This window comes from Protopterus annectens, chromosome 1.part1 (assembly GCF_019279795.1).
Source record: "Protopterus annectens isolate FY-2018-M chromosome 1.part1, PAN1.0, whole genome shotgun sequence".
Lineage (NCBI taxonomy): Eukaryota > Metazoa > Chordata > Ceratodontiformes > Protopteridae > Protopterus > Protopterus annectens.
Window position 1 is genome coordinate 179,513,575 of NC_056726.1, and position 26,121 is coordinate 179,539,695.

The window sequence follows — 26,121 nt, forward strand, 5'->3', positions numbered from 1 at the left end:
CTGGTACAGGCATTTTTAATGATATGTGAGAGAGAGATTGAATGTTACATCAACAGTCAACATAGACCAGGTCACTATAACTTGTCACTAGAGGAGAGGTGTGCTTTGAATAATCTGATGCATGACAGTGCTATCCTTGTAAGACCTGCTGACAAAGGTGGAGAGGTGGTAGTTTTGGATACTGCCAGATACCGCTCTGATATACATTCTATGTTAATGGGGAGATGATGCATATATTGAAGTTGATAGATTATCACTGAGGAATATCATACAGAAGGTAACATCTGATCTATATGATCTACATATGTCCAGCTGTATATCTAAAGAATTGTATGAATGTTTTGCAGTAGAACATCCAACTATTCCCATTATTTCAGGTTTACCTAAGGTGCATAAGAACCTCATCAGCCCCCCTCTATGACCCATAGTAGCAGGGGCTGGATAGATTACAGAGCCTCTCTCGATATGGGTGGAGAGGCAACTTAGACCAATGGTTGATAACACCTCCACATTTTTAAGAGACTCCGCATTTTCTCGAACAACTAGATGCATTTGCAGATGGTTATAATAAGAATTCTGACCTTTTGCTTGTAGCATTGGACATAACCAGTCTGTTTACAGTGATTCCTAATGATGTTGGTTTAGATTTCATTAGCAATTATAATGAGAGATTCTCACTACTGGATAGAAATGTTATGGCACATATCTGCAGTCTTCTGAAGATTATTTTGAATAATAATGTATTTTGTTTTGATGGCATTCTTTATTTACAGCACAGAGGTGTTGCTATGGGAACATCCTGCACTAACAGTTATGCCAACTTGGTTTTAGCGGAATGGGAGGATAGATATGTTTTGCATCGAGATAACCCCTGGGTACAAAGTGTCATTTTCTATAGCAGATTTGTTGTTGATGTTTTTGTTTTATGGACAGGTGATCAAGCTAAGTTACAGAAGTTTGTGGATTATTTAGAGTCCCCAATGAATTTTAGAGTTTTACAGTTCATGCCTCCTCTCACCAAATTGAGTTATTGGATGTTTTATTGAAAATTGATACATATGGGAAGTTTAGTACCACATTATTTCGTATGTCATGCTGGAAAAATGCATTGTTGCATAGGGGCACCATGCATCCCCCTCATATTTTTCCTAATATTGTTAACAACCAGTTTTTAAGAGCATCCAGGCTGTGTACTCAGGAGGATATTTTTCTCCATCAAGCTGAAAAGGTGGCTAACTTAGCTCAACGGGGTTGTAAGAGCAAAGAAATTAATAGAACCATAGGTGACCTTAAAAGTATGTGTTATAAGAAAGGCAAGCCATGGTTTTCCTCTAAACAAGGGGATAATTTGCCTGTTATGAGCAGTAACTCTAAAACAGTCAGAACACCACATGTCTATAGTAGTGACTCTAGGCAATTCTGTGATATTATACGTAGAAATTGGAAACTTAACGGTGGACAGCAAGATTAGGGGCATAGTAGGAGATGCTCCACGTTTTATGTACAAAAGAAATCGTAATTTGAAGGATATGCTCTGTTATAAAACATTTGATATGGTTAGTGCCATGTTTCAGAGTACCAAGAAAGGCACATATTCTTGCATGAGGTGCAAAGCTTGTGCATTTATTAAAAGCTCTAATATCTTTATACATCCTGTTACTAATAAATGGTATGGTTATAAGAGATATGCTTCTTACAACTTTAAGAACATGGTCTATATAGCCAGCTGTGATCACTGCACCTCGTTTTATGTTGGCAAGACTAATCAGATGTTGAAACAGTGCATTTTACAACATGTTGGTGCTACTAGGAATGGACTGGAGAGCAATGCATTATTCCAGCATGTTAAGGATTTTGTGGATCATAAGTTCTTTTTTATGGTGATAGTATTAAGCCCACTATTGTGGGGGGTGTCATCAGGAATAACACAGATGTGAAAGAGATTAATTGGATAGCTGATCTGTAAGCTGATATCCCTCCTGGTCTGAATGGTTACATCCCTTTGAAACCTATTCTGAAAGCTTGCCGACTGTGACACAATGGTATATTCCAGTGCTTCTCTTATGTTAACAGCTACCTCGTAAACCTGTGTTTTTATTTTGCAGGTATGTTTCCAGTTTAATGAATGGTTTTATTAGCTATTTATTGGTAAGATGTTTAATGCCTACTGTTTTTAGATGATGCAAGACTCTTTTTGATATGTTAGTACTGTTCTTTACTATGCTACAGATCTGTGCTTGCATTTTTAGTTTGCTAGTATGGGGCAGACTTCAAAATGTATTTAATTGTAGACTGCCTTTTAGTAATTGTTTAATTCAATCAAGCTAATGATTTTATTGGTTTTAATTGTTCTCATGAGATTATTGGTGCTTTTGAGCTTTAAATATATGCCTTCAGAGTTTGTATTTCATTGTGTTGAATCTGATGAAGGAATTGTTTCCAAAAGCGCTTATCCTGTGTGCACTTCATTAAATTTTATGCTACGAGCTGTGGTAGCCCTACTGTTGTTTTTTTTTTTTTTTTTTTTTCGTTTTGGATTACTGTGTCCACAGAAGGGCTTGTGGTCGTCTTCATGTTGCTTTATTTGACTTTTAAATTTTAAGTACTGCACTTAGGCAGTTAAAAAGTTGATACAATAAAAGTTTTTGTGTTATCATGCATTTTCTGAAAGATATGAAATCTTAATCTCAAGTGTCTGTCATTATTTAGTGACTTTCTTCCTCAATGATTTGACAGACAACTACAAATTGTATGAGGAACATTCTGCATAAGTCTGGACAGTTGATAGGTATTACCTTGTCACTTTTCAATAGCATTTGCTATGAGTGATACAGTATTGGACCATGGTTACTCCTGCTGGATGAGAAGCTGTCTCCAAAAGTAGTCTAACTGTGAGTTAGATGAAGACTGCTGCATGGTTAATGTTATGGCTTTAGGGTTAGGGGTAGGATTGGAAATTTGTTTTAGTATTTGGATTAGGGTTGCAGTTTTAAGGTGAAGGATAAGGGTAGAGGTACAGATTTATTGCCGGGGCTAGAATTTGAGGGTTAGGCTTCAGATTCCTCTAAAAAAAGATTCACAGTTGTATTTCTTATTATATTGTACAGGTATAACTAGTATCTTTCATTCAAAAAACAACATACTCAAACAAAAACCTAAATAACCATTTTAGAAAAATGTTACAACACAATAGCTAAGTTCACATCTGATATACCTTACAGATCCCATCATTACATGGTACTAAAACAGATAAATTAAATGTTAACAGACAAATGCAGGTTTTATCAAACAGAATTGGAAACAGTTGCACATCTTGTTGCTGGGTGTGATACACTAATGGCAGAAGGCCTGTATACTGAAAGACATAATAATGTAGCAAGACTGTTGCATTTGGGATTGCGCAAACAGTATAATATTGAAGCAGCTGAGAAGCATTGGAAACTTGAGCCACAAGGCATTATAGAAAATGATGACGTTTATATCACATGGGGTCATCCATTACCAACAGTTAAAAAAGTAGATGCAATAAAACCAGATATAGTAATCCAAGAAAAAAGGGCAAACTAGTATTGATCACGGAAATTGCTACATCCAGTGATTACAAGTGTCTTATGTACAGGGAGACACAAAGTCATAAAATACCAGGATCTGCAGGCAAAAACAAGGGCAATGTGAAAGAAGGATACCCAGACAGTTCCAATAGTAGTAGGAGGAATGGGTCGCATAAAAAATCATTTACAGTCGTATTTAGATATGTTACTGATACATGTAACTCCATATGAATTGCAGACGGAGTCAATTCTGGGCACATTGTGGGTGCTGCGAAGAGAACTTTTGGCTAGCATCAAGGACTAAAACAATACTAATTTCATAGGATCATAGGAGGTTACTAGGCTATTGGCCCTGAGGCCCTTATAAGCCTAGCCAAGAGTTTAGCCCATGTTTAGATAAATCAGTACCGGATGCCCCTGTCCAGCAGGGACACGGGTGGAATCCCAGGGATATGTTTTCTGTTTCCTATCCAGTTTCTAGGTTGGGCTTAGGGGTAAAGAGGTACTCTGCTTGATGTGGAGAGGGAGTCTATTCCATAGAAGGGGGAGTCTCTGGGACACAAATCTGTCCCACCAAGTCTTGTTGGTGTCACAGACCAGGTTGAGGCTGTGCATGTGGGTTACTTGAGTGGAGCTTGACTTCCAGATATGCAGCAGTCCCATCAAGGTGGGGTCCGTGATCATCTTGTATGCTAGATAGAGGTCACCTCTGAGGAGTCTGTATGAAATGGAGTAGAGGGTTAGGGCTTTTAGCCTATCTGTGTATGGTAGATGTTTGAGGCCCTGGATTCTCCTGATGTGGAACCTCTGTGGTCTCTCCAGCTACTGCATGTGCTTTGCGAGGTACATATCAAAAGGGGCATTGTACTCAATAATGGGCCCTATAAGGGAAGAATACAAGGATGTTATGACCTCCTTGTCCCTGGATGAGATACCCTTACTTATAAAATAATCCAAAACAGGAATTCAGGCACCTTGAAGCTGGAAATAATCCAATAATCCAAGTTATAGTTTAAAAACCTTTTAATGTGAGTGCTTTCGTTCACATAAATAAAATTAACTTCTTCAGACAAATAAAAGGCATTCAAAAGAACATTTAAATACATTTCCTGATTCATGACATCACAATCCCACCCTAAAAAGTCATGTGAGTATCAAGTCATATGATCAAAATAAATCACATGATTCATTCACAAACATATTATTATTCTTATTTGATATAAAAAATATATATATGCATATATGTGAATATGTTAATATGTTAACACATAAACAGGAATAAACATCATAAATGTTGGTGTTCTTATTCCATATTTATCTTAAAAGTGACTTTAATTTAAAGATACATTTATCTCAAGGAGCAATAATCATTTAAGTCCAGGATATGAGTGTGCATTGAGTCTTAATTGCCACAAAAGCTCATGCTCCTCTAACCTCAAAGTCCACGGCCCCCACTATAATTGGGTACTACTTGCTCAATTACTATGTATTTAAAATGGTGACTTGGTTCATTCCCTTACTTATGAGGTGGGCCATGTAGAAGGCTTTCCATACAAAGGAAGCCACATGGTGGTCAAAAGTCAGGTTGCTATCAACCCGGGTGCCGAAATCCCTCACAACTGATTGCGTGCTTAGGACGTTATTAATGTGATAATTTGTGAGGACGTCACTCTCCCCAAAGGGGATAATGATGCATTTTTTAGTATTCAGCTTGAAGCCATGTTTCTGGCATCAGTCATTTGTATGAGTGAGACCCTCTTGGAGGATGTCCACATCACTAGGGGGAACTGATGACAGCACCCTGCTTGCAGTCATCTGCAAACTTGGTCAGCCATAACCCACTGGTTTTGGCCTGCACCTCAGAAAAGTATATCCCAAATAACAGAGGCCCCAAGACTGAACCCTGGGGTACGCCACTTGTTACATGTCTACTGCTTGAGATGGAGTCCCCTATTTTGATTACATGGGTTCTATCAGTGAGCCAATTTGCTGTCCATCTGGTAACATATGGATTGATGCCTAGTTGAGAGAGTTTATCTATTATGCCCGAGTGGGGAATAGCATCAAAGGCTTTGGCCAGGTCAAGGTAGGTGGTGTGCACCATCTTCCCCTTGTCCATGGCTTTGGAGACGGTCTCAAAGAAGTTGACCAAATTTAGCAGACATGACTTCCCCTTGATGAAGCCAAACTGTGTGGGATCAAGTGTTTGGAGGTTGCCAATGTCCTTGTTAATGAGGTCCATGATAATCTATTCCATGGCCTTGCAGATCAGGCTAGTTAGGTAGATGGGTCTATAATTTTCCAGATTGGTGGACGGTCCACCTTTGTTTAAAGGGATGACAGTGGCTGTCCTCCACTCAGGTGGGACAAAGCCAATACTCAGGCTTTGGTTGAATAGGGTGCCTAATAGTGCTGCAAGTTCCTGCCTGTGTTGATGTAGGATGCAGCCTGGGATGTTATCGGGTCCCATGGAGGCTGTATTTTTTTTGCATTTGAGAGAGCAGTGATGATCTGTTCCCTAGATATAAAAGGAAGGGGGCAGGTACTGGGGATGTCCTGATTTACTGATGAGGGAAACAGAGGGGTACCGTTTTCACTGAATCTGTCAGCCAGCAAGTTTGCTATATCTACGGCATTTGTATATGTGGTGTCCTTGACCACCAGTTCTGAACAAATCTGGGTGCTTTCCTTGAGGTTGAGAACATATGTGGAGAAGGCCTTATGATTCTTTCTACTAGATGTGGCCAATTTGGACTCGAAGTTGGCTTTGGAGGATTTCACTAGTGCTCTTATTTGCTTGTTCAGGCTAAGGAGACATTGCTTCCAATTTGGCACCTGCTCCTTCTTGGTCTTGGACAGCAATTTTTTCCTTTTGTTATAGAGATGATTTATTGCAGATGTCTACCAGACAGGTTTGCTCTTCATGAGGAGGATGATTTAGTCCTGTGGGGTATTCCTGATTCCATGCATCTATTTAAATATTTGTATAGTGCTTTGGTGTAGTTTTGGATATTGGTGTTGGTTCCTACAGAGGGGGAAGGGGCTGTGAAGCTGTTTATACCATCCCTCATGAATTTTAATCATACTTTGACTTAGGAATGGGGTCCATTCCTGTCATGGTATTAGAAACCAAAAAGTTTTAGAGAAATTAAAAAGAGAGATCTCATCACTGCATGGTACTAAAACAGATATATTGGTTAGAATTGCATGACTATCTGATATTAACACAATTACAAGCTGCTTACAGTCTAATATTCCAAACTGAAAAATGCTAAATGCTAAATCATATTATCCAGAACTCTCAACTGTCCAGAATTTCAAAGAATGTCCACATTTTTGCCTCATATTTTTGGTCTATTCCCCATAAAATTTGTGGTTTTCAGTTTAATTATTGAGCACTGAATTTGCTAAATAATGACAGAATGTTGTTTCAGATTTCATTCCCTTTGGAAAATGAATGAAAATGCAAAATCTGTTACTTTGTCAACTTTCTAAGTTTATAAGAGCAATATTTAAAAATTGTCCCTATTTTTAGAACTTTTTTCCACTAATATTTTTGGTTTTGTCCAGATTTTTTGCACTAAGATGTTGAGAGGTATGATATTGTCTAAACTTATTCACAATATAGAGCTCTTTGCTCTACTGACAAATTCTCATTACATTCAATTAAATCAAAAAATACTCAGGTGACACATTGTAGCCCTCTCACATCTCTATAATTTGGAATTCCATTCCACTCTCATTCAGACAAACCTTCAACCTGAAATCCTTCAAGCTACTATTGAAACAACACCTAAAGGTATTAAGGTTTTGCTTATGCACCTCACCTGGCTAAATCCCCCTAAACTGTCCTTATCCACTATATCACATCCTGCACCAAAATGGCAACTTGGCCAGTAATCTTCTATTATATCCTGTACTATTATGTTTACTTGGCCACATGCACTATACCAAACTCTCCTCAACTTTACACTGTTATGAAAGTTCACTTTGCCATTGTCCTACTGTTATAAAATACTATGAGTCTAAAATTTGTTAGTCTAAACAATCATTTTGATCTACCTTTGAATAGTTTTTCATATCATTGTATTGCATGTATCATGATTATAATATGTTTGTATGATGACTTTTCATAAGTGTCTTGTCAAGGTTTTGTTATCTCAGTGTTTTATGCTCAGACAGCCATTGTTTTATTTTTTTCATTATAGGATGCTCAAATGATTCGTTACACTAGGTATGTAAGTATGCTATCTTCTCTCTGTATGTTTTAGTCCCTGTTGTGTCTTTGTATTGTAATTTATAAAGTTATGAGGTGTTTATGGAGGTGGGATGCCACCCATTTCTCCACCCCACCTGCACAATCGGTATTATTAAAGTAAACATTACAGAATAAAAATTGTGGTGGTTTTATTTAAAAAACTGCACCAGTGAACTTTACAATAATTTACTGAAGCAGTCCACACCTCTCAACTTTCTCTGATTTTTCTAAATACTCCTAAATGGGCTTTGTATTTTTGCCATGTCCATCATAAAATGTTTGCACTTCTGGTAAATCACTGAGGATTGCAGCCAGTCAATAATACTAGACATTAGAATTTCACACTTCTTTTTGGAAAATGCCTGTTGATGCAACAATGCTGTTCTTTTATCTTTTTTTTTTTTAAATTAGAGTAATATTTAAAAAAAGTTCCCCTATTTTACCCCCCCCCCACACTTATTTTTGTCCCTGATATACATTTTTTTCATTCTTGGGCAAATAAGTTGAGTTGTAAAGCAGTGTGGGAAGAAAAGTGTGTGTCTGTGTCTGTGTGTGTGTGTGTGTGTGTGTGTGTGTGTGTGTTTGCACTTTGCGGGGGTGAGGTTACTACCAACAATGGGTGTGCATCGAGGTAGGTATGCACTATAGTAATATGATTTTTTTTAGAATTACACCTAAACCATGCTATTTAATTTTTACCATTGCAATCTTCAGCAGTAAAATATATGGTATAAACAGCATGGAACAGAGTGCCTATCTTAATGAAACAGCTAAAGAAGTGTGTATTTCCAAAAACATGGGAGCTCAGTAGCTGGTGAAAATGGTTATAGCATAACTCTCAACCTCTTACCTCCAAAATCAGGGGCAAATCTAAAAATAATCAGGAACGTTTAAAATATTAGTACAGTTAATCTGAAAAGTTGACAGAATAAGAGAGAAATGGTTATAAACATAATAATAATCAACTTCTAACCTCCAGAAACAGGGACAAATCCAGAAACAATCAGGAACATTTTTAAAATATCAGTACTATTAACTTATAACAAGAAAAAAATAGCCAAGTTACAGTTTCCACTGTGTGATTCCTTAAACCTCAAACTTCTTGTATATTAGAGGTGTATGGGATATATGCAAATGACCCCTTAAGGACAGCAGATGTTTCAGCTATATGGCAGTTATGAATGCCATTGACTTTTTTTCTTTTACGTCTGCATGGATAAATTCAGTCTAATAAAGCCAAACCTCACTATCTGTGGATGTGCATGTTTCAGCATTTTTAATGTCTAATTAACACAACATAATTAGACTGTTTGGTGTCATACCCAACTGATGTCCATAACAATCAGGGTGCCTGCAAAATATCCCAACTAACAAATTAAAACAATGAGTATAAATGTCACACCGACAAACCAATCAGTAAAAACTAAAAGAAAAATCTATCCAAGCTAGAGTTTCCACTGTCTGATTCCTTAAACCTCTTATATTACAGGTATATGGGATATATGCAAATTAACGCTTAAGAACATCAGGTGCTTCAGTTAGATGGCAATGCCCACAACTTTTTTTTAAGTCTGTTATGGACAATTTCAGGGAAATAATGCCAAACCCCAATAACTGTGAACAAGCATGTTCTAGCCTTCTTATAGCCTCATCAGGGCAGCATAAATGGACTGTTTGGCTAGCTAGAGTTTCCACTGTGTGATTCCTTAAACCCCTTGTATTAGAGGTATATGGGACTGCAAAATAGCCCAACTAACTGTTAGATCGGGATTTTTTATTTTATAGAGAGACAGGCTAAATAATAAAATAAGCTAAAAATGGTGTTTTATTTATGCATATATTTTAGAAAGCAAAAACAAAGAATTTTCCACTGAATGTTGACCTTGCTGAAATAACAGTTTGTCAAGGGAAGATTGCAGAGAGTACTTATGTTCTTTTCTCAAGGAAAGAATCAAGAGATAAGTTAAGCTAAAAACAATACGCAGTCTAAGGATCAAGGATTAGGGGGTGGATATAGTCAATAGAGGAAAATTACTGAAAAGAAGAATATAATATGCTGTGTGCAGGATAGCAGGCAGTTAAGGTTAGTAAGTTCATTTGACCTGTTACTTCAGAGAAGATGTCTAACACTTGAGTATGAGTACAGAAAACAGGTAATCTAGAGACTTTGTCAGTTTACATTGTTTAGGACAATCAGAATGATGTACAGCAACTTGAATTGTTTATCAGAACTGTTAATGGAGGCAGTATTTTGGATATTGTAACAGTATTTCGGATATTGTGAACATCTAATAAAACCTTATTAAATGAACTACAGCATTTGCAGAATTCATGCTGAACAGTGGCACAAGACTTGGTTCATAAGGGAGAGACTGACACTTATTGAAGCACGAGCTTGGGTAATTAAGACTTTTGTTTCTCAGTCTCATGGCATACAGTGTTTCCAGCAAGCTACAGTAAAGTACCTTCTTAAATCTTACACTAACAAACTTAAACAATCAGTAAAAAGGTCAAACAGACAAACCAGTCAGTAAAACCGAAGCTAGAGTTTCCATTGTGGGATTCCTTAAACCTCTTGTATTAGAGGCGTATGCCTAGCATACTGTCATATAGCTGAAACACCTGATGCCCTTAAGGGGTCATTTGCATATATCCCATATGCCTCTAATACAAAAGGTTTAAAGAATCACACAGTGGAAACTCTAGCTTGGCTAGATTTTTCTTGTAGTTTTTACTGATTGGTTTGTCTGTGTGACCTTTTTACTCATTGTTTTAGTACTAGTGACCTGAGAATTTGACAGAATATGAGTGTGTGAACTCTAATTGTTGCAATTATTTATAGGTTCATAGGTGATTACTAGGCTAATGACCCCCATGGGACTTTTCTAAGTCTAGTCATGCTTACCAAATGTATCTGACTTGTTTTGATACCCTAGAATTATTTTAAGTGGTATATGTAGGTTTGAGCATGGACAGACAAACACTTACAGGCTGTCTCTGTCTACTAGAAATGCAGGTGCTGGACCAGACGCAATTTCTGATTTCCAATCCACTGGTCCAATTTCATTTGATTAGGTTAGGGATTAACTCTGCTCCACATGGATGTGAAGCCTATTTCACAGAAGGAGTAGTCTCTGAGTCACTTAATTATACCTCCCACATTTCCTGTTTATGTTGCAGACAAGGTTTAGGTCATTCTGATGATAATTGTTTTACAGATGTGCAACAAGTCCAACAGAGCTGGATCAGAGGATGAATTTTAGATCAGGCAAGGATAACCTCTCAATAGTCTGTAGGAAACCAATTACAGGGATAGGCTTTGTGGCAGTCCATGTAGGACATGTTGCTTATCCCTGAACTTTTTTTGTGAGGCATCTTTGTGGACACTCCAGTTGTTGCACATGCCTGATCAGGTACATACCAAGGAGGCACTGTACTCAGTGACTGATCTGAAGAGGGCCAAATACAGCAGAAGAATGACATACTTGGACCTAGATGCCATAGCCTTGCTTGGAATTTGTGCAAAACAGAATGAGTGGTGTAATACCACGACACATGATCTAAGTTGAGGTTACTTTCCACATGTGCTCTCAAACCCCTGACCACTGGGTCTATACTTTGGGTGTATTACCGATATGGTAGTTCTGAGGTGTAGCCATCTTCCCAAAGGTTACTATTATACATTTCTTGATAGTGATTTTTGACAATGGCTCTGGCACCAGTTATGTCTGTGTCACACCTCTTTGGAAGGCATTTGTGTTTTTGTGGGTTTCTATGACTGCAACAAGTTTGCAATCATCTGCAAACTTGATCAGCCTGAAACCTTGTACAGTGGTATTCACTTCAGAGAAGTAGATGCCAAAAAGAAACGGCCCCCAGCACCACGCCTTGAGGGACTCCATCAGTGACTGTCCTCTTTGTAGAGGTAGACTCCCCAATCCTATCTTTGAGTTAGCGGACTATCCAGTGGGTGAAACAGGGGTTTATACCTAATTTCATGAGTTTATCTACAATGCCCAAGTGCTGTATTCTGTAAAATGCTTGCCCTTATCCAGTGCTTTGGTGACCTTCTCAAAGTCCACCAGGTTAAGTAAGCACAATCCACCATTGATGAAAACAAATTGGGTTGGATCCAGTGTCTGAAGGTTTCCTATGTCATTGTCTGTCAGTTCCATGATAATTCTTTCCATGACTTTGCATATGAGACTAGTCAGTCTTGTGGGTCTGTAGTTAAATGATTCTGTAGATGGCCTTCCCATGTGGAGAGGAACGATAGTTATAGGTCTCCATTCACTTGTCCCGAAGCTCATTTGTAGGATACTATTAAACAGTGATTCTAGTGGTCCTGAAAAACTGTTTCCCGTTATTAATGCACCCTGGGTTATTACTGGTGCCCATGGATGCAGTGCTCTTGGTCGTGGAGAGTGCACTGAGAATCCGTGCCAAGTGATAATTGGGGAGGGGGTCCGAAGGTATCCGTGATGGGGGTGGAAATGGAGCTAAATTTGTCCGCCAGTAAATTATTTCAGTACAGTATATGTGGCTCCATTTACTTAAATGTATTCCACCACCCTTTCTCCCCAGATTGCCAGCTTTAGAGACACAAGAGCGAAATTTTGAGCAAAAATCAGGGGCAGTTGAGAAAGGGTAGGGAAGCAGCACGTGCAACCTGCACGTTCAAAATCAGAACTTCTGCTTACATACTTGAGTTCTCAATAGCAGTGACAGTGAATAAAAAGAAAAATATGGCTAGTCTACTGCTTTATAAATCACACATCGTCTGTACCCGCCAAAAATTAATGTCCCGATTCAATAAGAAAACAGTCCTACGTGTATTTTCTTTTCTATGAAGACAAAAATAATTCAGTATTAGAAACGTAGTACTTCTTATTTATTTATTTTTTTTTACTGTCCTTGTCCGCTCCAAAAATCAAGCCGAATCAATAACGTAATGTACACAGCGATGTTGGCTTTGCACTTTGGAGGAAAGATTTCCAACCGGGAGGATAATGCGACGGCAAGCTCAGTTCCGGCGAGTAGTGGCGTCGGTTGCTAGGAGATCGGTATTCTTGGCAATAGGGAACACTTTGCAGCGTTTATGTTCCCGTTTGTACGACGATTACTACATCTGTGTAAATTAGATGGTGGAATTACTTTACGTGCATGATATTTCTTCTTGGCCTCTTTTCGTCTGGTTGTTAATATGGTAAGTATCCTACGACTTATAGCTGTCTTATTTTGTTCAGAACTGTTTGGTTGCCGTTGGTCGCGTTTCTGCGTACAGTATATTATGGTTTGTCCAAAAAGCAAATTATAATGACCCTTAACGTATATGTGTTTAACATCGCTACACGTTTTTAATGTATTATAAAATTCTAACTGAGCCAAGCAGGAACGTTATAAACAACCTAACCCTGACGTTTCATTACTGTATGAAACATTTAGTGGAAGTATAATGATCTTAAAATTAGTATTGTCTTGGTCCTAGAAAGTGAGATATTGTAGAGCATTCAAATAAAATGTCAGGTAAGTAAACTGAAATTAGATTTCTTGTTTGAGCCTCCACTGTGGTTTACATACTTGCAACAGTTACAAGGCTGGGTCAGACTGTTTGAATTCTCTAATATGGTAATACCGAAGGAGTTGTAATTTGGAAATTTGAGGCACAATTTGCTGATGAGGTTCTTCCCAATTTCTCTTTTTATTGTTTTCAGTTCAGGTTCACCTACATTTTGACTTTGGCGTGTGTCTGTACGTTGGGGGGGGGGGGGGTAGAAACAGGCTGGGGAGCTTTTCTTATGGTGATGTGTCATGCTATACTGGTGACAGGCAAGAGCTCTGTTTGAAAGTGATAAGAGGCTTTGGTAGCAGAAGACAGACAGACTATCCTTGAATGTTGAAAGAATCGACTGATTTGTTGGGCAAACCCGAACACGTTTTTGTGTACTGGAGATTTCTCTTAAGGTAAAGCCCTCTCAGTATTACTATATAAATGTAACAGTGGTGTGAGGAATGCAGCCTTCCCACGTTGGAGGTGTGTAGGGGTTCATAGAATGTTACTAGGTTAATGGTCCCAGAGTTCTTACAAGCCTAGCCATATTTATCCCGAGTTGCTTGTCGGTGGTTAGGTGAGTGAAATTCATAGAGGTAAGGGTCTATGGTAGTTAATACTGACTTCCTATGTCCAGGAGGGACATGGGGTCCACCCAAGAAGTGAATTTGCAGTCAGTCATCCATTGATCTATGTTGCGTTTGAAGAGGGTCAGGGAGGGGCCCTGTTTCACATGAATTGAAAGCTTGTTCCAGAGGAGTGGCAGTCTCTGGGAGATGTATCTATCTCTCCAGCATGACCTGTTCATGTCAGAGGTAGGTTAAGATCCCTGGAATGAGGTTGTGCAGTTTGATTTACGAATGTGTAGCATTTCCATCAGGGCCGGGTCAGAGTTTTCCCTGTAAGCCATACACAGGTCACCCCTAGCAACCTGTAGGAGAGAGAATACAGTGACAGGGATTTCAGTCTTTCTGCATAAGACTTGTTTTGTGTATCCTGTAATTTCTTGGTGAGAAACCTCTGTGGTCTCTCCAATTGTTGCAGGTGTCTAAAGAGATTAGTTATTAGTCTGTTGAGGGCTCAGTATAATAGAATTATAATATTCTTAGTTGTAGATGTGATGCCTTTACTTATAACATGTGCCACATAGAAGGATTTCCTTACTACTGTAGATACGTGGTAGTCAAAGTTCAGATTGCTGCCAACCTGAGTACCCAGATCATGTACCACTGAGTCTACACTTAGGGGGGGCTGCTGTCTATAATGTAATTAACAGGAATGTCAGCTTTTCCAAAGGGAATAATAATGCATTTTTTGCATTTATCTTTAATCTGTGGCTTTGGCAGCAATCATTTGTCTGTGTTAACCCTGTCTGCAGTATATTAACATCATTGGGAGACTCAGTGATTGCTTCCAATTTGCAATCATCTGCAAACTTGGACAGCCACAGGCCATCCAAGTTTGCCTGGACTTCTGAGAAATAAATTCTGAACAGTAAGGGGCCCAACACAGAACCCTGTGGTGCACCAGTGGTGACTGGTCTTTTGCTATAGGTGAAGTCAACCCATTTTGACAGCATATTTCCTGTTGGTGAGCCAGTTGGCTACACATCGGGTAATGGGACTGCCATACCATCTACTTGGTACAAGAACTTAGTAATTTCAAGTGCTTCTCAGCGTCTTGCACGGGTCTAAGCATTGTTCTCCTACTTGGCTATTTCCCCATCCAACTGTAACACTGCCAAGCTATTCACTAACCCCATAAGGAAGTACCTCTTGGGACTGCCATACTATCTACGTGGTACAAGAACCTGATAATTTCAAGCGTTTCTCAGCATCTTGCATGAGTCTAGACATTGTTCTCCTACTCTGCTATTTCCCCTTCCAACTGTAACATTGACAAGCTATTCATAAGGAAGTACCTCCTGGAATTGCCATACTATCTATGTGGTACAAGAACTTGGTCATTTCAAGTGCTTCTCAGCATGTAGGTGTCTTTATCCTGTAACTGCTTCCTAAGCTGTTTAATTACTTGTATAAACGATCCGCGTTTTGAATGCTAGCAGCCTTACTGCGGCCTTTTATTTCCAAATGTCCTCCCCATCTTCTACTACCTCCTTTGTCCGCTCCTTAAGACCCACATTCTTTTTTACACTACCTCACCACTAGGTGGTGGTATAACCTTTTTTCCTTACCAACACTGTCTACTTAATCAGACCTAGCACTTCCTGTGTTCTTTTTGCAAGGCATTGGCCTTTTCCCAAATTTATCACATAGTTCTGTTGCCCAAGAGTTTCATGCTAAAGCAAAACACTAAGTATTTCACTTAACCTCTGTGTATCTTGTTGCACTTTGGCTTAACTCACTGATTGTTTTTGGGACGCTCATTTTTCACATCCTCGGCCCTACCCGCTCTGTTTGCTCACTCTGCTCCCCCACCCGACCCCACTACCTATAAACTTATACCTATCCTCAACCATGCCCATGCCGCCAAACAACCAATCTTACCAATCCTTCTTATCACGCTACCATCGCTTTACTGTGTATCCACCCCATTTCATCATCTCACCCAACCACACATCAGTCACGCTCTCTCCATTCCTCACCCATAACACCGTACCTGCATTCAGCTCATACATTGTCCCCCACACTTACAGCAAACAAATTACTAACATCTATAGCTCTTCATATCTCCATCAACATACTATTAATATCTCTGTATTCTCTCACCTTCAGTGTCACCCCACTACTACCTTTCACCTCCCCTCCCTGGCAAACCTCATCTCTTCCTAACTCCAGTAACTCATCATACTTTGCCATAGCCCCCACTCTCTTCAATGCCACCTATATAGTCTGCAGCAAATTCAAGCTATCATCTCCACTATCAAAAGCCACTTCCTCCCATAGAGCTACCAGACTCCATATTAAACTCTCCAAACTTCTATTACATCTAACTGTCCAACTAACTTGCTCCGGGCATATACACCCCAATCCAGGCCCTACCCTCCAAAGCTGAGTGCTGCCCCCCTGACATCTCAGATGCTCAGGTAAGAGCCGCCCTCTCCAAAGCAAAAAACACAGCATCAGTGGGACCAGATGGTGTCCTGGGCTGCGTCCTACACGAACTCCAAGAAGAACTAAACCCAAACATAAAACTACTGTTCAATCTCAGCCTTACTACAGGATATGTACCCAAAGAGTGGCGTACAGCAACAGTGGTCCCTCTCCACAAAGGTGGTGCCTCAACGGATCCTGGAAACTATCGCCCCATAAGCCTGACTAGCTTGGTCTGCAAAGCTATGGAAAGGATCATCATGGACCTCATAAATAAAGATATTGGGGACCTACAGACACTGGATCCTACCCAGTTTGGCTTTAAGGGCAGATCCTGCCTCTTAAACCTGGTTGATTTCTTTGAAACAGTCACCAAGGCCATTGATGAGGGGAAGGTGGTCCACACAGCCTACCTGGACCTTGCAAAAGCCTTCGATACAATACCCCACTCGGGCATTATAGATAAGCTCACCAGCTTAAATATAAACCCCTATGTCACTAGATGGGTTGCAAACTGGCTCAAGGACAGAACCCACATAGTTAGAATTGCTGGAGCCATGTCAGACTCCAAACCAGTTACAAGTGGCGTCCCACAAGGCTTAGTCCTGGGACCTCTCTTGTTCGGTATATATTTCTCGGAGGTACAGGCTAACATGGAAGGACTGTGGCTGACCAAGTTCGCAGATGACTGCAAACTGGGCGCCATAATCGACTCGCCAGCCAACAAGCATCCTACAAAAGGGCCTCATAGAAACAGACAACTGGTGCCAGAGTCATGGCCTCAAGCTAAACGCCAAAAAGTGTATAGTCATCCCCTTTGGCAAAAACTAAGTGCCCACAAATTACCACATAGGTGGTAATCCATTAAGTACGGAAGAAGTAATTAGGGACCTGGGGACCCAAGTTGATAGCAATCTCTCATTTGACAACCATGTGGCCAAAGTGGTTAGAAAAACATTTTATATAGCCCACCTAATCATGAAGGGATTCACATCTAGATCAGGGGAGGTCATCGTGCCTCTTTACTCATCCCTCATCAGGCCCATAATTGAGTACAATGCCCCTTTTGGGATGTACCTTACCAGACACCTGCAGCAACTGGAAAGACCCCAAAAGTACCTCAAGAGGATCAAAGGGCTCAAGCAGATGCCATATGCTGCCCGGTTAAAGAAACTCCAGCTCTACTCAGTGGCATACCGCCTGCTCAGAGGCGATCTGTGCCTGACGTATAAAGCCATGTCCAACCCGGAATTAATGGACATGCTGCACCTCAGAAAATCCAAATCCCATCGAGCTACGCGCTCGAGAGACTTGAACCTCAGCACTGAAATAAATAGGACATGCTGGAGGGACAGATTCATAACCCAGAGGCTCCCTTCACTCTGGAATAAAATCCCAGTACACGTTAGGCAGAGTCCCTCATTGACTCTCTTCAAGAGGAATCTTGATGAGTGGATGGGAGATAGTAGGTTTACCCCGGGTATCACTTCTGTGTCACTGTTAGACAGAGGCACAGTATACTAACCTCGAAAAAGGGCATAGCAAAATTAATTTAAAATGGGTGGCGAAAGCCAAACACACTCTGGCTAGGCTTATGAATGCCCTAGGGCAGATAACCTAGTATGAACCTATGAACAGCGTTCCACATAGCTCCAGCTCCTTCACTCCAGATCTCATTCAGAAAAGACACAAATCATTCCTTCTCCTCCTTAATATTAATTCAAGGAGTATCTCTAACAAAGTCCATACCCTACATGCCACCCCCCCCCTCTCACTATTCCTCAGACATTGTAATATTAACAGAAACCTGCCTGGATAAACCTAACATTAACAGTAATGAAATCTCAGCACCAGACTACAGCATACTAAGTAAGGACAGGCTAACTAAGAAAGGAAGAGGTGTAGCAATCCTATTCAGAAATCACCTATCACTTGATCTCGTAGACATAAAACTCCCTGATTTTGAAAATGCAGAAATAATATTTGCTAGGCTGAAAATCAACTCCAATAAAAGTATAAATATCCTTGGTGGATACATTCCACCAGGAAACAATATTCTCGCACTCAAATACATACTACACTGGGCATCTAACTCCCTTCCCCAAGAGGCAGTCCTCGTAGGTGATTTCAACATTGACTAACATGCTCCTCCTCTAATCCAACATCACATAGTAACCTACACGGGTTTACCCAACTAATCACATCTCCTACTAGAACAGATAAAGCTTCCTGTCGACAATCCATATTGGACTGGACCTTAGTAAACAACCAAACCCTAATGTCTCCCTGACAACCTAAGTGACCACCAGCCAACCTTTCTCATTCATGCTAAAAGCCATCTAATCCACCAGACCTCCTACCATCAAATCAGAGACAAGAGGAATTTCAATGCCAGTAATTTCATGTCCTCCCTCAAAAAGCTGCAGCTGGGACACTCTTGGACAGCTACATCTAGCTAAAGCAGTTAACTCCTTCTTAAACATCCTCAGCCATTATGCACCACCAAGAACCATTAGAGTTAAACTACACTCCCTGGCTTAGTAAAGAATGTAGATCTCTTCTTAAGACATGGGATAAGGCCTGGGTACAATTTCACAAAAATAGATCCCATTCAACAAGACAAATATACCATGAATTACATAATAAAGCCAAAAAACTAGTGAAATGGGATAAAACCAATTACTGCCATAATATTCAAGTAAAACACCAAAACAATCCACAAAAATTCTGGGCTGCAGTTAATACCATACTACACCCTGGTAAATCAGCTACCCCCACTCCCATCAACACCCATTAACGCAGACAGTGTAGCAACCCAGTTTAATATTTACTTTACAGACTCAATCCAAGCCCTCTCAAACTCTCAGCTCTATTTTAATGACCCTACTCCTGTCACAAACCAAAATACCACCCATACTCAAACCTCCACCAGCCTGTTTTACTTTCCAACCAGTCTCTGTATACACAACCAAAAAGCTACTCAAAAAAAACTCAAACCAACTACCCTAGCAGCTGATAGCCTCCCTGCAGAATTCCTTCAAATTGCAGCAGAAGGAATACCCTACCAAGTAGCCATTCTCATAAATAATTACTGAGAACCTGGTCCCCACTATTTGGAAAATTTCTCACATTATATCCATACACAAAGGAGATAACTCCTCTGAGTTTACTAATTACCACCTGATTGCTATCTTATCCCCCCTGTCTAAAATTCTGGAAAGAGTCATCCACACCTAACCCATGGATTACCTTCAAAGAGTAAAATTGCTTACAGATGCACAGCATGGCTTCTATAACTCTCATAGCAATACCACAGCCCTGATGTTCTTTACCAACACAGTTAACCATCACTAGAGTAATGGAATAATGGGCAATCTGTCGCTACTATTTTCCTAGACCTATCCAAGGCCTTTGATATGGTTAACCACCCAAAACTAATCAACACCCTCGCCTCCCTAAACCTCTATACCTCTTCCTTTGCCTCGTTCCAAAATTACCTTACAGGATGTTAACAAGCCACACTATGGCAGCAACAACTATCCCCTCCTTCCAGTTGGCATAGGAGTTCCCCAGGGGTCCATCCTGGGGCCCCTACATTTCTCTGTCTTTACCAATCAACTTCATACCTCCACACCTCATGCCACCATAGTCCAATATGCTGACAATTCAACTCTCCATATGCTTGGCCTCCTCTGTTCAAATTCTCCAAAAACACACCCAGGAATCTTTCCTATTGGCTGAAAATTGGCCCACTAACTCCCACCTCATCCTTAATCCAAACAAAACAAAACTTCTCCTCTTTCATCCAGGCAAACCCCCCTCCTCCCAAGTCAGTACCCCATCCCCCCTTTTAGGATCTTATCCAAAAATAAAACCAGCATTACCCCCTCAACCCACACAAAATTGGTAGATGTAGAAATAGACAACAATCTGAAATTTGATATACATTTTGCCCAAACCATTAAAAAGGTCCACAAGAAACTGTCTCCTGTATAGGAACAATACATTCCTAACCAAGACTACTAAATCCACCATTGCCCTAAAAAGGTCCACAAGAAACTGTCTCCTGTATAGGAACAATACATTCCTAACCAAGACTACTAAATCCACCATTGCCCGAACTCGCCCCCTGTCTACTCTCTTATATGCTTTCCCAGTACTAACCAACCTCCGTAAAACAGACCTTGCCAAACTTGAATCTTGCTATAAGATAGCCAAATTTGTGACTGGTTTTTCATATAGATCTCATCACTGCACATCACTTACACAACTAAACTGGCTTGAACTTCCACAGTTACTGCACTTTAATCAACTTACCTTTACTCACAAAATCCTCCGTCACCCAGATAAAACTCCTGCTCTTCATAACCTCTTATAGCCATATAACTCCTCTAGACATCTCCGCTCTTTCAAGAAATCCCTCCTACAGGTCTCCAAAGCAAACAGTGAAGCTGGTGAATCATTATTTTCTCACTACATTTCTAAATTATGGAATAAACTCCCAGACTGTCTTATTTCCAACTGCTGTATCACACAATTAAAAAAGCTACTCAAAACACACCTTTCAAATACTTGGCTCTGTCCCTGCAACCCTACATGATAGCCCTATTTCCTTTCCTCAGTAGCTAAAATCCACTTGTGTATGTCTTCCCCAGGTCTTGAAACTGGAACTGGCCACTGTGTTATATCCGAGCACAATTATCACTCCGTTACAACAATTTATGTATTCTCTCTATCTTCAGCTGTATTCTTACATACCCTCTCCATCTCCACTGTCTGCTTACATCACTGATCAGTACTGTACAAGATTATTAAAACCAACAGTTTTCTATTATCTATGTTATCCATGACATATTGGTTGCATATATACTACTACCTCTTCATGTAATTATAGTCTTTCACTCTCTTTGTATAGCATTGTATTATCTTGTATTATTCTGTACTACCTGTTATCTTGCTATTCCTCTGTATTAATTTTTGTATTTCAGCATTTATTATTTTGCATTGTTCTGTGATTTATTAAGTAAATGTGGAGCTTTTCTCCCCGGGCCTCTGCTGAAAAAGGACCTGTGTCCAGTCGGACTTTCCCGGTAGACAAATGTAAAATAAATAAATGTAGTGGTTAATTCCCAGTTGGGAGAGTTACTGTATAATTCCTGAGTGGACGATCATGTCACATGCCTTGGCTAGGTCAAGACAGATGGTGTGCACTGTCTTTTCCTTATCCAGGGCCTTGATGACTTTCTCGAATAAGTCAACCATGTTTAACAGACATGATCTACCTTTAACAAATCTGAACTGAGTTGGGCCCACAGTTTGGAGATTATCTATGTTCTTGTTAATAAGGTCCATGATGATTTTTTCCTATGGCCTCGCAGATGAGGCTAGTCAAGCTTAAGGGTCTGTAATTCCCAGGGTTGGTTGATGGTTCCCTTTTGTGCAGAGGGATTATTGTTGCTGTCCTCTATTCCATCTTTGCAGGCTGTGGTTAAACAGGGATCCAAGTGGGTCTGCTAGGTGATGTTTTAAGTTGTTTAAAAGGCAACCTTGGATGTTGCCTGGTCCTACTGATGCCATGTTTTTGATTTTGGAAAGTGCCAGGATGACCTCTCTTGAGATAATAGGTTGAGGAATGGTTGCAGATATACTTTGGGGATGACTGGGGGAAACAGGGACTGAAGTTTGCTCCAAATCTGTCAGCTAACAGGTTGGCTATTCCCACTGGTTGAGTATGGGTGGTGCCATCCACAACCAGTTCAGCCCATAGCTGGGTATTCCCTTTTAAATTTTGGATGTAGTTAAAGATTATCTTGTGATTATCCCTACTTGGGAAGGTTAGTGTTGCTTCATAATTAGCTTTAGAGTACTTGCCAAGACCTCTGATTTGTTTATTTAAGCTAGAGAGGGATTTTTTCCCTCTGCTGAGCCAGATCCCTCTTGTTCTTGGGCATTAGTTTCTGTCTCTTGTCGTATAGCCTGTTTATACTAGAGGTCCACCAAGGTGGCTTGTTTTTTTCAGCAAGACCTCATTTTAACCTGGTTAGGTACAGCCGATTTTATACAGCTGCATAAGAGGTTATATAGGGCATTGGTGTACACCTCTGCATAGGAGTCTGTGTTATCTGCGTTTGAAGGGGCTGTGAAACTTCTTTGCTTGAAAGGTGCAAAAGCATGGACAGTCAACTATTTTCTTGTTTAAATGTGTTTATTTTATGTAGTGGCAAGATTCATCATAGTAGAATTCTCCTTTCTGATAGGAAGACAAAAGGACACAAATTCATGAGGTGGATGGCTAACAAATACAGAGCAGTGTGTTAGCATAATTAGACTAGAGTTACCACTGGAAAATCACAGGGTTCATCTAGTTCACCATATCACTACATTCGAACTAAGACTGTTTGCCTTGAATCTCTTACAAATTTAAGAAGATATTTAAAAATTGGAGAATAGTATGGGAATATTTGGCAAATATATGCATGGTTACATTTTGTAGATCTTTTGTTTAAAATATAATTCTTGGTAAAACTTCATATTTTAGATGAATACATATTTGGTCATTAATCATTTTATTCTGTAGTGTACGTGTACTGTGTTTTGGATGGTTTATTACAACATTTATTTAAGTGCTGCTGTTGTTCATATGTTGGAAAAATGAGAAAGATTTTTAAAAAGTGTTCATGATGTAGTGTGATTTCTAGGTGAGAGGATTAGGTGGAAACTAGAACTCATTATGGAAAAAGTACAACCTTATGTACCATATTGGTGGGAACAAGAAGCCTGCAGGCAGAGGAAAGAAACACTCTGGGTACAACAATTCCTTTGGCTCACCCATGCTATACATTGTGAGGTGGCACTAGAAAAAAAGCCTAGCTTGATGTTGAAGTGCATGGTCATGGGGAATGAATGCAGAGAAGCAAATATATTGTTTTTTCATCTTACATGGTACTGCTAAGGTCTCATCTGGAATGTTTATTCTTTTAAGCAAGCTGTATCTGAGGATGAATGTCAGGCTTTTTGAGTGTGCAATAAAAAATCATCAAAGTGGCAGGTAAAATGTAGTTTTTGGAGTGCAATGAAAACTTAAAACAGTGAAAAAGTGCACACTTGAGGAGGGAAAGGATAGGGTGGCTGTGATATAAATGTGCCATATCAGCCATAAGGTGGTAATGTAGAAATGAAGAAGAATAGCACAGGATAGGTGTGAGCATAAGTATGGGGCATGGAAGGGGAAAAAGGTAAGTCTGCCTTCATAAATATTACTTAACAGAACAGGTGAAATGGTCAAAGGCATCATCATACCAGAAGATTGCTGGAAAGCTGATGTACAGAGGGCTTCAAGGATGCCTGAAAAGATAGGACAAGGAAAGACTAGTGTTAAGGTACCAAATAATTTTCACATGATGCAGTTAAGCAGAGAATGTCAGTTTCCTTTATTGCAAAGAAAAGCATGTATATGGGAGACTGGGAAATCAAGTTCTGTCACTTAAAATAGAATCATACATTCTTTATATGTTTTGTGAATGAAAGCAACATTGTTGTAAACATCTTAGAGAACAACCACTGATCAATTTAAAATGAACACTACAGTATTAATTCTGCTAACTAAGATCTCCTGACTCTGTGTATGACATTGCATATTGGGTATGAATTCAGATTGCCATAAAATAAGTTTCTGTAAAGAAGAGAACCTGCTATACTTTTGCCATGTTAGTGTTTTTTATGTTTGGCAGAAAGTAACTTATCAGATACATATTGAAAAAACACTCAGGAGTCCATCTTATAATGAAACCGTATCTGAAATGAAATTTGCATTCTTAACATTTTTCCTTCTCAGGATGCCTCACCTTCACATTCCCCACCTGATGCTGTAAGGCATCACTCATATGTTATATTTATTTTATGATTGGACAATGGATACAGGTTCTCAGTTGAACAGATTATTTTTACTTGCTGTCAAACACTCTTCACTTGCAGTTTCCTTCTGTCCCTGACATGAGCAATTTTTTGCAGTTATTTCAAAAATAAAGTCTTATTAGCACTAAAAGCATGCCTACGTCTTGATGGAACAAAAACACAGTCTGGATACTGTAAATAATTTCAGTTGCACATTTTCCATTTTCAAATTTGTTTTCCATTTCCAATTACATATATTATCATACAATCTACTAAACTTTTGCAATACTTTATTTTCATCTTCTAAGGTACTATGATTTTTATCTAACATGGTCATTGGCATTGATTTTAACCTTGTGCATTTGTAGATCTGTAGTTTTCCTGGCTTCTTATAGCTTTAGAATGCAAGCCTTTATCAGGAATAAAAATAAGGCCTAATAATAAAATTATAATAGCTAGGAGCATAAATAACTTTTAAAATGCCTTCTCCCCATTCAAATTAGTTAGCCATACCCATTGGGAACTATCAGCTTCTTTGGCATGTGAAAGCTTAGCCACTTTTTGAATTATTTATAGGTGACTAAAATGGCACCAGTATTATCAGGAATAAATGAGCAACACTCTGTTTTGATGAATGAGCATGTACCTCCTTTAGAAGTGAGGGTGAAATCAAGCACCATTAAGCTCTGCACTTGGCAGTCATCTCTTGAGTTATTAAATTAATGGTCTCAAAGGTGAGGTCTTAAAATTTCTAAAACCTTCGACAGCTTCTTCAGCTCTCATGTGGACTTGACTGACCCTTAAGTAGGTACAATTCCTGTTCCAGAACTGACCCCATCACCAAGATCCATGTAAGCAAGTCCTTTAAAAGCAGTCTTTCGATAAGTACTATGATAAACCCAGGAGGCATTTATTTTACCAACTGGGTTCGGAATGCTTTAATGTCTCTCTTGCAATGAGCATTACAAATTCTTTCTTCAGGACAAACTGCTGTATGTTATATAGCTGGTATAACACAGTCTGTATGACAACAACCAGACCAGTTTGTATGTAAATTGAGTATAAGCTTGATTTCCTCAAATATAGTAGTACTCATGGAATGCTGCCATAACCTGTCCTCCAACCCCATCATAAATTCTCCAAGTGAAATTGCAAACAATATTTCCAACAAAAAGTATTCCAGTTTCATAGGTGTGTACTAGGCTAATGGCCTTGGGGCATTTACAAGCCTACCCCATAGAAGTTCCCTGGTGTTGTGCTGCCCATCGTTAGTTCCCAGTGCCTCTGTCAAGTAGAGCCACTGGAGTGATCCCTGGGGTGAACTTTTTCCCACCCACTCATCAAGAAGTCTATTCCAGAGCATGGGCAGCCTCTGAGTTATGAACCTGTCCCTCCAGCATGTTCTGTTGATTGTTGTAATGAGGTTAAGATCTCTGGAGCATGTGGTGTGGAGGGATTGGGATTTCTTTAGATGTAGCATTTATAACAGAGCTGGGTTAGACATTACTTTGTAAGTCAAGCAAAGATCGCTTCTTAATAGACAATATGAGCTGGAGAATAGCTGGAGTTTTTTGAGTCTGTCCATGTAGGACATGTGTTTAATGCATACGATCCTCTTCATAAGGTACTTTTGCGGCCTCTCCAGCTGTCGGAGGTGTCTAGTGAGGTACATGACAAGTGGGGATTATACTCTATGATTGGTCTAACGAGGGAAGTGTAGAGAGAAATGATGACCTCTTTCTTCCTGGATACAAAACCCTTGGTAATGAGATGTGCCACATAGAAGGACTTGACTACAGTGGCAATGTGGCGGTC

At 39.6% G+C, this 26,121-nt stretch overlaps 1 protein-coding gene across 1 annotated transcript in view; it reads left to right on the forward strand.

The window, feature by feature from the left end:
* The first annotated feature begins 12,825 nt into the window (after nucleotides 1–12,825).
* The window catches only part of TTC26 (tetratricopeptide repeat domain 26), a 2,373,990-nt gene continuing 2,360,694 nt past the window's right edge, over nucleotides 12,826–26,121 (forward strand). The window contains exon 1 of the mRNA XM_044073993.1: nucleotides 12,826–13,015. Within this exon, the coding sequence (XP_043929928.1) occupies nucleotides 13,013–13,015 (3 nt within the window). The 5' untranslated portion in view covers nucleotides 12,826–13,012. The remainder of the gene's footprint in view (nucleotides 13,016–26,121) is intronic.